The 12,687-nt window shown below is 38.4% G+C and overlaps 2 protein-coding genes across 2 annotated transcripts in view; both read left to right on the top strand.

Annotated features, from left to right (window-relative positions):
* Positions 1-1,139: 1,139 nt before the first annotated feature.
* The window catches only part of LOC126213160 (uncharacterized), a 62,697-nt gene continuing 51,149 nt past the window's right edge, over positions 1,140-12,687 (top strand). The window contains exon 1 of the mRNA XM_049940784.1: positions 1,140-1,249. The gene's annotated coding sequence lies outside the window, so the exon portion shown is untranslated. The remainder of the gene's footprint in view (positions 1,250-12,687) is intronic.
* Positions 1,271-3,223, top strand: LOC126213161 (uncharacterized). Its single transcript, XM_049940785.1, has 3 exons — positions 1,271-1,474; positions 1,550-1,713; positions 2,997-3,223. Exons 1-3 carry the CDS (start codon positions 1,276-1,278, stop codon positions 3,021-3,023), a joined length of 390 nt encoding a protein of 129 aa, XP_049796742.1. The 5' UTR covers positions 1,271-1,275; the 3' UTR covers positions 3,024-3,223.

Here is a 12,687-nt window from a genome sequence, read left to right as displayed (position 1 = left end):
GAGCTGTGTGTGCCAAGATGATTCGGTAAGATGATGATTATATAGTATGGTAAGAGTATATTTACAAATTTGTAGTCTGATGAAAACTTTATGCATATACATTTAGCTACTATTAATATTTGTATAATTGTTTTTCAGCATTTGCTCACCACTGATGCAAAAAGTCCATACTCGTGTAAAAGCTGCTTCCAAACTTGTATTTATGGATTCCACTGGTTCTCTGGATCATGACAGCAGCAGAGTGTTCGTTTTACTTACTCACAGTGAGTGTGGAGGTTTACCACTAGGAGTTCTGATTATGTCTTCAGAAAGCTGCGGAGTTATAGAAATGGGACTAGAGTTGCTGAAAGAGATAGTGGGGGGAAAATATTACGGGGGAAACATCAATGGCCCAAGTGTGTTTCTGACTGACGACAGCCAGTCAGAACAAAATGCAATTAGAAGGTGCTTCCCAAACACAAAAGCTTTGTCGTGTATATTCCACGTCCTGCAGGCAGTGTGGCGCTGGCTTCTCAAAGCAAAAAATGCTATACCACAGCAAAAACAGTGCGAGTTCTTCCAGAATTTCAAAAAAATAATGTTTGCGCAAACAAAAAATGAAGCAGTGGTAAACTATAATGTAACAAGTGCGAACATTGGTGAAAATAATCAAAATTTATTGAAATACTTGGAAGGGTATTGGGATAGGAGAGGACTGTGGACCCTTTCACATCGGCGAGGTATGCTTATAGAAGGGCACAACATAAATAATATAACTGAGGCCTTCACGAGAATTTTAAAGGACAGGATTTTTGAGAGGGTGCGTGCCTTCAATGTGGTTCAGATGGTGGACTTTTTTCTCACAAAGGTGAATTTGTATTTTCAGAGGAGACTTCTTGATGCTGCTAATGGAGCAAGTCCTAAGTCTTTCTGTAGGCCTACAAAGGCTCCTTCACAGGAGATTCTAGCAAAAATCAGACAAGTCAATGAGGATGTTCTGCTCATTCCCAGTGAAGAAAGGGAGAATCATTATTACATTGTTAATATAGCTGTTCTTGTTTGCACTTGTTGCCAAGGCAATACAGGGAAGTTCTGCAAACATATAGACTGGGGCACTACAGGGAGGTGACGGACAGTGACAGTGTACGTAGACCGTATTATTTTATTGCTACAGATGAGGAGCCTCCTGAAGGGTGGCTAGAGCCTCTGTATTGCTCTCAGAATGCAGGGGCTTCAAGTTCTTCGGAACGTTTGGAGCAAACGGACACAGGTTTGCTCTGTAAAAGCCAAGCAGAGATGCCAGAGACACTTCACACGGAGACAGTTCCAGACAATACAAATAATGATTTAATCGATGAGATAAAAGCTCGTCTCATAGATTTTTCAAATAAATCCCCTGAGGAAATGAGGAAAGGCCTTGAAGATATGTGCGAAAAATTGAGAAAGCTTAAAACGCCATCTGCATGTGCATCTTATTTGGCAAATTTTGGTGAAGGTAAGTAAAACATACTTTTACATAAATGTTATGGCAAGTAATTCAATATTGTATGAATTCTAATTTTTGTTACAGGAAAATCTAGAAAAAATCGCGGTAACTATATTCCCGTTCAGTCCACTGCAATAAGCAGAAGAAAAAACAAGTTGGCAGGTCGCAGATGTCATCCGGGGGGAAGACAAAGACCACACTCTAAGCAAAGCGAGGAATTTGTAAAGACAGTAGAAATTTCTGAAATGGTAAGTATTACATTTCTAAAGTCATGTATGGCATTTTGAAATTTATCTAGCAACTTTCCTTTCCCCAAAGGGCATATTAAGGAATAAAGTAATTATTATTTATTTAACATTTTTAAGTTTGAGGGAGCACTGCTGGACATACAGTGCTATTGGCTAACTTGCATAAATTTAATACTGTGTGCTGATGGTGGCGTAAAGACCGAAACAATCCACAAAAGAAATAAGAAATTGCAACTGAAAACTGTCTCCAGACTGACCTCACATCCAGTATTGATAAAGGCTATGGCATGCAAGTTTCTGGCACCATTTTTAAAATAATTCTTATTTTATCTGAAGGTAGCTCTGTTAGTATAATTAAAGAAAATACTTAATTATGATTTGATGTGACTGTCACGTGGAATAATTTGTAGACATTGCTATTGAAAAAACTGAAGTCACTCCACACCTTGAACTTGGTGTGGATAATTCCATTACACAGCAAGCCAGCTGAATGATACACTGCAAATCAGTCATAAAGTGTTTACACATTCTGTTTCATTCGGAAAAAAAATTGATGTATGTACAGGATGTTCCCTTCTGTGCAAGCAGCATTGCATATTTCCATTGGCTTGTGACTTTCTCATGCAAATGTGAATGTTCAAACATAGTTCACAACACGTCTTGTTCCAAAGCAGTGGCATTAGTACATTATGGAATAATTGCTGATGGGTAAAAGTGCTCATATCTTGTGTTAACACAACTTCCTGATTGGCAGTTGCCTCAAGTTCCCCATTAGCTTAAAATCTCAGTCCTGACTATAACACCATCTAGGCAGAAAAATTACATCTGGTATTATCACCCATATTAATATACTCACGTTCATACTGTTTGCTAATCTTGTTTAGATGTTACGTTATTAACATCATGGCATTTCGTTTCTTTGGTCCAGTATGTCTTGCATGTACAGTAAAATTCTCATTACATGACATCTAAATTGTAACAATTAACTAGGACTATATTTTTTGTTATTAGTTATCTAAGTGTTTTTTTAAGGTGTGGCATATACATATTATGACTTTAAGTAGCTAATTACAATATAAAGATGTAAATACACACAAATGTGGAGCCACTTTGAGTTTCATTCCGTCATTGAATATTTCGGTACAGAAATGGATAAGAAAAGCCATGTTACATAAACATTTTTCCCCAACATTAACCCAGTATTAGTGCAAGAAACTTAGTAATCCATAATTTAGAAATAAAGGTTTTCAGTAATGTTAATGTGGATTTTAATTTCTTTTCAGGCTACCTTTCCACCACCAGCTACGTAGTCATCCCAGTCAGCTCCAGACTTTTGAAGGTGCGCGACTGTTTACTGCAGCATAGTGTGTAGGATTTTCTTAATCTGAGATCCAACGTAATGGAACTATTAAGGGAATGATTGTAGTAAGTTTTTTCTTAAAGCTCAGGCCTAGCCTTACTGCTGAAATATATTAAGTTTTTTTGTTGTACCTCGGGTCTGACCCGATTATTCCCGGCAGGGTCAGGGATTTTCTCTGCCTCGTGATGACTGGGTGTTCTGTGATGTCCTTAGGTTAGTTAGGTTTAAGTAGTTCTGAGTTCTAGGGGACTGATGACCATAGATGTTAAGTCCCGTAGTGCTCAGAGCCATTTTCTAACCCGATTATTGAAATAAGTTTTTTGTTATAGCTCAGACCAAACTTACTATTGAAATATAGAAGTTTTTCTTTAAATTGGGATATCCCAACAATGTGGATACTTATTGTGTATGTTGCACAAGTTTTTGGGAAATGTGAATTATCTTTTCTTAAAATGTAAACTACATTTTATATTCTGCATATGACTCTTTTTTTTATTTACATCTGTTCCTTCAGGTTACATGTAGCTTATTTGATTTGTCATATTATGTCTGCTTTCTGAAGTAGTTCTGTCAGCTGATAATGAAAAATGTTTCCTGCATTTTAATATATATTGGCAATAATATACTGTAATATTGGCAGGAACGAACTGTTATTTTATTAATTGGTATTAAAACTTTATTTTGGAAGATTAAGTGAAGACATTTTGCAGTGTTAATATAAGCATTACATTTAAATAGGAATTATGAACAGATTGCCCCGATTTACACCAAGGTTGGCATAAAGGAATTGCTTATGATGATAGCTTCCTCTGGCATGTAGAGTCTGAACAAAAATTTTCCATCTCAAATTAACTAAAAGGGAAGTAAATTATTTTTTTGCTGGCAGAACACACTTTCAGGCAACCATCCTAAACTAAACAAAAAAATGCATTAATGTTGTAAAAAACTTAATTTTTTCATTAAATGCCCAGCCAACTAGTCAGACTGCATGTCTTCATATCACAGTTTGTGACTTCATTCTGAAAATGAAAGGACAATGAATCTCTTTAAACTTTTATTTGAATAGCAGATAGAAAGCTGAACTAGGTAAGTGTACTCGCCATGAATGTTTACGTCCAGCTTTTGGTGACGCAATGTTCTGCTTCTGGTAAGTGAAGACAAAGGGGAAAAGCAAAGGAGTGTGGAAAAATTGTGAAATATGTGAGTAAGTAATAAGACAGAATCAGGGTCCAAAGAGACCTATGCATGTGTGGTAAACAACCTGCAGATGAGGGTTGGCATGAGTAGGTGGATGAAAGCCAGATTCTTGTAATTTAACTGGGTGTTTCAAATCACTGCCTAGTCTACAGAGAGCTATTAACTGGACAGGAGAGAGTAATGATTTGTTTAATTTTGTATATGTATTAATGTCCAACTGCATGCATCGATGACAAAGACTAAGAATATGGATATAGCACTGGGACACATTTACTAAATTCAAGAAACCAATTTAAGAAAGGTATTCACTATAATGATTACAATTTGTACACAACTGCCACAAAACAACACTGACAGTAAAACACGATTTGGGGTTATTCACATTACAGCATTTTAAAAAAATGATACTGTATTGCTATACAGACTGTTGTGTCATTTAAACTAATTGGGATTTCATGTAGTGTACTGTAGTGTTTCTGTCCTAACCCATACCAAGCTCACTTAGACCTAGATGTCTGGTGCTCTTAAAGCCCCACTCAGTGCTGCCTTCAAATTGCCAGCAAGCTTATACATACATCTCTCACTGCCATTTGACTAGTGGAGTTATGTTCAACTTTAGTGGTATTACCATCAACAAAAATGCAGAGAATGCAATCATATGTCCAAATTAATTTGTGATTTGTTGCACATCACTACAATCTATATTGCAAAGTAATCCCTGGAACATATTACTAACGAACTGACAGGCTATTTAGTTCACAAGATAGTCCTTTAGGACTTCAGCATAGTAAAATCTTGTTTTAATTGCTCTTTTCATAAAGATTGCCTATTAAGGACTAAAAACTGAACCATGTAATGTCTAAGTAACTTTGATGTTCTAACACACACACACACACACACACACACACACACACACACACACAGAGAGAGAGAGAGAGAGAGAGAGAGAGAGAGAGAGAGAGAGAAACACACCACACATTTACGGATTGCATGCTGTTTGTGTGATCCGTATCTGAGGAGGAGATCATGCTCATCCACCACTGCCAGATATCAGCTTTCAGCTAAGTGACGCACTGTATTTCCTTTATGTATATACATATACAATCTTCAGTCATTATCTTGTGACATTAAGGTGCACAGGAAACAACAGTATGTATCACGAAAGAAACTGGAATGAGTTACAACAGGGCAGGTATGCCAGCTTGCCCAGGAAAATGCATTAACCATAACTAATATTATATCAGCTTCACTTTTAAGACTTACGCCTTACACCATTAAGTCTCGGTCATTGTCTTCCTAATGAAACTCCTCCACCACACTTGTCAAACAGGGTGCTTCAAGTTGTTGAGATATCTCACTTCAAAAAAACTTAGTAAAACATTTATCATAACCTAAATAGGTGTGTGTCACTCAGGGGACCATATTATACAAAGTCTTTTTCTTCACGAATGTTTCCCACAAACTATCATGCATGGAGGATAAATTCCATTCACTAACGATGGTACTAAGTAATCCCAAATAAAAATCCGAGCCAGCTGACAGAGAAATCAAATAAATGTCTCAAAGATGGTTAAAATTCATCACATAAAGACAAAGTGGCCCTAAACATAAAGAAAACTAACTGTACGAACTTCCATTCAAATAAAAACCATAGTGAGGTTTGACTAATAGTTAACAAAGATCGATTAAAACGTGTGAGAGTAAATTTGTGGGCATTAATGTGTTGCCAGCTGGAACAAGGAGAACATGTGAAAATTTTAGCAGAGCACATGTTACACTACTCTGAGAATTCTCAAAGTGATCTACTTTGTAAACAAACATTCAAACATCAGTTATGTGATAATATTTTAGGATACCAGAGCTTGGAATGTATAGATTGTCTTCAAGGCATACACAAACAGAAAAAAGCACTATTGCCCACAGAAAAATCTTTAACTGTATGGAGTAATACTAGACAAATTTTTCCAGATAGATGTAATTTTTAAATCTGAGACAATATGTGGAACAAGCAACTGAAAGTATATTTCCACATTTTCTGTTGTTCTTAAAATTATATGTAGTATAATACAGTTAAAACAAATATTAGGGCCCATTTTTAGATTCAAAGTTGAGGTAAAAATAGAAAGTGGAAGACAAAAGATGGACAGATGTAAAACCTCCATATCATTTAACAGCAATGGGGTGTAAAAAAAGCTGACACCCAACACCTTAATCTGTACTGCACACTCAGTCTGGCATATTTATTTTTAAATCTGAAAGTTGTTACCATTTGAAAAGTCTTAGCCTATTTTGTTTTGCTAAGATCCAAGGTAACTGGTGTTATCGTAACATGTTTCTTTACACTTAAACTAATTTAGTAAAATTCTTTAATTTGTATAAAAATAACACAAGTAAGACTTTTGGACCCGTATGAATGTAGTTTTATGAGCTTAGCCTGAACTATTACATGAGCACATCATATTTTCTGATTCGACTAAAAAAAATGTATTGAAGGTAAGTACATTCTACGCTTCTTTATAATGATTCCATCACAACACGCGTATAGTAAGCATATTTTACTGTGCCTTAAAAGCCTTTGAGGTCTGGTACTGGCAATTTACCTAATGTATCATGGCTGACTGTGCTACATTCAACTTCTATTGGGGCAAACAGATATATTAACAAACTGGAAGATTACTTCATTTGTTAATGTGTCCATGTTTCATCCTACGTGCATGAAAATGATGTACAGTCCTAGAAACAATTAAAGAGGAAAGAGTCAGTTAAATAGTAACATTTAATACTGTAAAAAGGTCATGAAAGAGCAATACACTAATTAGATGCTGCCATGGAATCATTTTTAGCAAAATTGGGATAAGATGTATTGTATTATATTCTACTCGTTTTTATCCAGGATAATGCCCCAAAAATCCCCATAGGTACTGTTGCATACTTACATATGTTGACCTCTCATACATATGTTGTGTGTGCTTTGGAAAAAAATTTTTTTTGTGTAGGATGGATAGAAGCAGTAAAGAAAGACACCAACAAAATAGGTGTTACAGAAGAAATAATACGTGACAGGAATAACTTTAGGCCACCTATAGAAAACGCAAGCTATGAAGAAGATGCGCCAAAACCTCGACCCAAGAGAGTGTGGACAGATGAGCAGAGACGAGCAGTTGGCGAGAAAATGATGTAGTACTGGGAAGAACGGAAGAAAAAGAAACACCATAAGTCTTAAGTTGTATGCGGCCCATAACTGGCCAAATTCATAATAATAATAAAAAATGTATGAGTAATACACCAAAATACTGGTCAGCAGCTGTGAAACTCTATGTATGGTTTTATTGAGCCTTGGTCAGTCTTTTCTGAAGAGATTACTTTTGCACAGTAAAAAGTTGAGTCATAAGATCAAAACATCTGCAATACAAACGCAACTTCGAAAAATACTTTTTTAAATGGGCACCTAAAAAAAAGAAAGTAAATTTAAGACAACTTTGACCATATTTCATAAATGTCTGACAATAGAATGATGTTCTTACAGATCCAGATGTCTTAGTTTTCTCATAATAAACCAGCTCATAGCTCTGTGCCATAATGACGTGTCACACCACAACACCCTTATGTTGCGAGTGAAGGCGCACAGGTGGGATCAGACGCTTCCATTGACCTCTAGTTTCTTACAGTTTGCGGTTTCCTGTAATTAGGCTGGCATTCCTGATTATGGCACATGTTGTTACATAGTACTGATGAATATGTGGTTGTCCACAGGTATTTCAAATACTCATTTACAGTGCAGTAGCCCAAATTTTAGTTAATAAATTTGTTGTATACCTTTGACCAAATTTGTGGGAATCATTTACACCAATAATGTTCTGTGGCATCCTTTGCACTCTTATAGACTCAAAACTAGTAATCTATGTGTAATTTAAAAAATAAACACGTACCATTTAATTAATATTTCTCTGCGGACACATAAATTTTAAAAATTAATAAAAATACCGCAATAATTTGATTTTATGCGTTAGACATGGCTTGTGAAAGCCAGCAACGACTGTGGAAACAATGGCTTTGTTTATAAATAACTGCTACCACACGATTTTTACTTTTATTTATATTTTTCACGACGCGTTTCGAGAAATAATTCTCATTTTGAAGTGCATTGTTCTGTATACTATGCCATTTTTTCGTGGTGTTTGTGTGGGGTTCTGGTTCTTCTGTTGTCCTTAAATTCTTCTGTGGTCCAATTTTCTGAGCACAATACAGGCATACGTAAAAAAAAATAACAAACGCACATATATGGTTACAAGCGAAAACACCACGAAAAAATGTCACAAGATGGTGAAGAATGCAATTGATAATGGTTATTATTTAGCACAACGATTCGTGCAAAATATAAAGAACAGAAAAAATTGTGACTGGTAGCTTAGTTATTTATAAACAAACTCTTAGCGCAACAAAATTTGTGATTTGTCACGTTTTCTTAAGCTGACAGTTTTATTGTTCTATAGTAGAATGATTATTATATTTCACTGTGTTAATACAAAATCAAGAGTAAATTACATTCAAGGTTTATAGTAACAACCACACCAAAAGCTTTACGTTCTACGCGATAAATCGACAGTTCTCCGATTTTACGGTGGATAATCATCACTAAGGCACAACATATTCGTACTTGTAATCTTAGCACACTATTCATAAAGAAGCACCTACAATTTCCGCGAAGAAATATAACTTTCACAGGAAAAAAAAAAAAAAACAAGTTTTCACAACTAAATATAAATATCCACGCCTTTGTATGTACTTTCCTACTAGGCTACAACAAACATCAGCTGTTCCCATCTTTTTTTTTTTTTTTTTTTTCCTTTATTGTAATTTTAAACACCTATACAGGCGGGCTGTCAGCAGCATAGTACGCTGCTCTTCAGCCTTAAGTGGAACAATAAACATGACAGAGAGGTGATATATACAATACAAAAAACGGCGGGCAAAAAATGGAGATAAAAAAAAACAATAAACAAGAAGCCGTTCACGTTGGACGAAAAAAAACACTAACACTTGGAGACACGGCGCACAAAACACGGAGAACGGCGACGGCACATGTGAACAGTTGAGTTGTAACTGCACGAAACACAAAATGAAGCACACACACTAAACACTGATGGCGATGATCTCCGGCGCGCAAATGTTCACTGAGCGTGTACGAGTCCGGGGACCTGCCAAGAGAGGTGGTGGAGGAGGAGGAAGGGGAAATGGGAGAGGGGAGAGCAGAGATGCCATGGGCAAAGGAGAGAGGGGGAGGGGTAGCCCGGGGGAGAGGGTAGGAGGGAGGGGGGAAAGGAAAGAGAAGGGAAGGGAAAGGGGGGGAGGGAGGGTGCCTAAAGGAAAGGACACAGGAGGTGGGGGGGGGGAGGATCAAAGTTGATAGGAGGGGTAGATGCAGGGGAGGAGGACATCATCAGGGAGGGGGAGCTGGCGGAAGCCACCTTGGGAGAGGGTAAGGAGGGTTGAGAGATGGAGACCGGGTGGGACGTGGGAATACAGGCGCGGCAGCAGGCGGGGGTGGGTGAGTATCGGGGAGACGAGCGGGTGAGGAGGGTCGAGTTTACGGGAGGTGTACAGGATCCGTATCCTTTCAAGGAAAAGGAGGAGGTGGGGGAAGGGGATGAGATCATACAGGATCCGCATGGGGGAGGGGAGACGGATGCGATAGGCGAGGCGGAGAGCATGGCGTTCAAGGATTTGGAGGGATTTATAAAAGGGAGGGGGGGCGGAGATCCAAGCCGGATGGGCATAACAAAGGATAGGGCGGATGAGGGATTTATAGGTGTGGAGGATGGTGGAGGGGTCCAGACCTCACGTACGGCCGGAGAGGAGCTTGAGGAGACTGAGTCGGGAGCGTGCCTTGGCTTGGATTGTCCGGAGGTGGGGAGTCCAGGAGAGGCGACGGTCGAGGGTGACGCCAAGGTACTTAAGGGTGGGAGTGAGGGCGATAGGACGGCCATAGATGGTGATGTAGAAATCAAGGAGGCGGAAGGAAGGGCTGGTTTTGCCTACAATGATCGCCTGGGTTTTGGCTGTTCCCATCCCGGCAATACAGCTTTTATAAGGCGCTATCTGATTGGATACTCGGTATCGCCCACTTCTGAACACTCATTGGTCGCTAGCTTGGTGCTCAGATGGAATGGTAGACCCCGGGTCAAGTCAGGAGTTGCGATACATTAACTGCTGCAGCGTGTTTAGCAGTGTTTACTGAAGGAGTACACTCAGCTCTCCATTGCACTGCTAAGACTAATCAGTGGCTGCAAAAGGAACATGTCGGATATTTTGCAACAAAAAATCTCAACAAATTAAAGCTAAATGAGTCGAAAAGCATTTGCTGCTGGGAGCACAATAGTTTTTTGCCTGCTATTCTTTATTAGTAGCGAAAGCAGATATCGCAGTTCTTGATGCGGTATCGAGTTTGAACACCTGTTTCGTAATTAGCACTAAATCGGTCCTATCCAACTGTTAGTAAGTCCAATATTAGGTCGCAAGTGCAGGGAAAAAGAAGTCGCTAATTTAAAGCTCTATATCAGCTTACCTCTTGTTCCTGTTACTTCGTAGTACGAAAATTCACCCAATGTCTCTTTTGTTATATGAAATGAAGCATTGCGCGGTACCCTAGTAAATAGAATTGACAAACGTGGCTTTATGATTAGGCATGCTTTATATCTTTGTCAGCCCTATCCCACAACATTTTTTCTGCAAATTCTTCATAGCATTAGGAGAATGATTACGAAAGTACAAGAGAATACAATTTGTTTCAAATGTGTTGAGGTAAAACTAGTCGTATGATCAAAAGTAGGCTGTAGGGAACTGTAACAACTGTACTCTTATTAGTATACTACAAATATTTGGCCAGGTTCCATCAGAAATAATGTTGTTGTTGTTGTGGTCTTCAGTCCTGAGACTGGTTTGATGCAGCTCTCCATGCTACTCTATCCTGTGCAAGCTTCTTCATCTCCCAGTACCTACTGCAACCTACATCCGTCTGAATCTGCTTAGTGTATTCATCTCTTGGTCTCCCTCTACGATTTTTACCCTCCACGCTGCCCTCCGAGGCTAAATTTGTGATCCCTTGATGTCTCAAAACATGTCCTACCAACCGATCCCTTCTTCTAGTCAAGTTGTGCCACAAACTTCTCTTCTCCCCAATCCTATTCAATACCTCATTAGTTATGTGATCTACCCACCTTATCTTCAGCATTCTTCTGCAGCACCACATTTTGAAAGCTTCTATTCTCTTCTTGTCCAAACTATTTATTGTCCATGCTTCACTTCCATACATGGCTACACTCCATACAAATACTTTCAGAAAAGGCTTCCTGACATTTAAATCTATACTCGATGTTAACAAATTTCTCTTCTTCAGAAACGCTTTCGTTGCCATTGCCAGTCTACATTTTATATCCTCTCTATTTCGACCATCATCAGTTATTTTACTCCCTAAATAGCAAAACTCCTTTACTACTTTAAGTGTCTCATTTCCTAATCTAATTCCCTCAGCATCACCCAATTTAATTTGACTACATTCCATTATCCTCATTTTGCTTATGTTGATGTTCATCTTATATCCTCCTTTCAAGACGCTATCCATTCCATTCCATTCAACTGCTCTTCCAAGTCCTTTGCTGTCTCTGACAGAATTACAATGTCATCGGCAAACCTCAAAGTTTTTACTTCTTCTCCATGAATTTTAATACCTACTCCGAATTTTTCTTTTGTTTCCTTTACTGCTTGCTCAATACATACAGATTGAATAACATCGGGCAGAGGTTACAACCCTGTCTCACTCCTTTCCCAACCACTGCTTCCCTTTCATGCCCCGTGACTCTTATAACTGCCATCTGGTTTCTGTACAAATTGTAAATAGCCTTTCGCTCCCTGTATTTTTACCCCTGCCACCTTCAGAATTTGAAAGAGAGTATTCCAGTTAACATTGTCAAAAGCTTTCTCTAAGTCTACAAATGCTAGAAATGTAGGTTTGCCTTTTCTTAATCTTTCTTCTAAGATAAGTCTTAAGGTTAGTATTGCCTCACGTGTCCCAACATTTCTACGGAATCCAAACTGATCTTCCCCGAGGTCCACTTCTACCAGTTTTTCCATTCGTCTGTAAAGAATTCGCGTTAGTATTTTGCAGCTGTGACTTATTAAACTGATAGTTCGGAAATTTTCACGTCTGTCAACACCTGCTTTCTTTGGGATTGGAATTATTATATTCTTCTTGAAGTCTGAGGGTACTTTGCCTGTCTCATACATCTTGCTCACCAGATGGTAGAGTTTTGTCAGGACTGGCTCTCCCAAGGCCGTCAGTAGTTCCAATGGAATGTTGTCTCCTCCGGGGGCCTAGTTTCGACTCAGGTCTTTCAGTGGTCTGTCAAACTCTTCACGCA

The sequence above is a fragment of the Schistocerca nitens genome, chromosome 11, assembly GCF_023898315.1.
Source record: "Schistocerca nitens isolate TAMUIC-IGC-003100 chromosome 11, iqSchNite1.1, whole genome shotgun sequence".
NCBI classification, from domain to species: Eukaryota; Metazoa; Arthropoda; class Insecta; order Orthoptera; family Acrididae; genus Schistocerca; species Schistocerca nitens.
The sequence above is the reverse complement of the archived record's forward strand: the minus strand, read 5'-3'. Positions and strand labels throughout refer to the sequence as shown.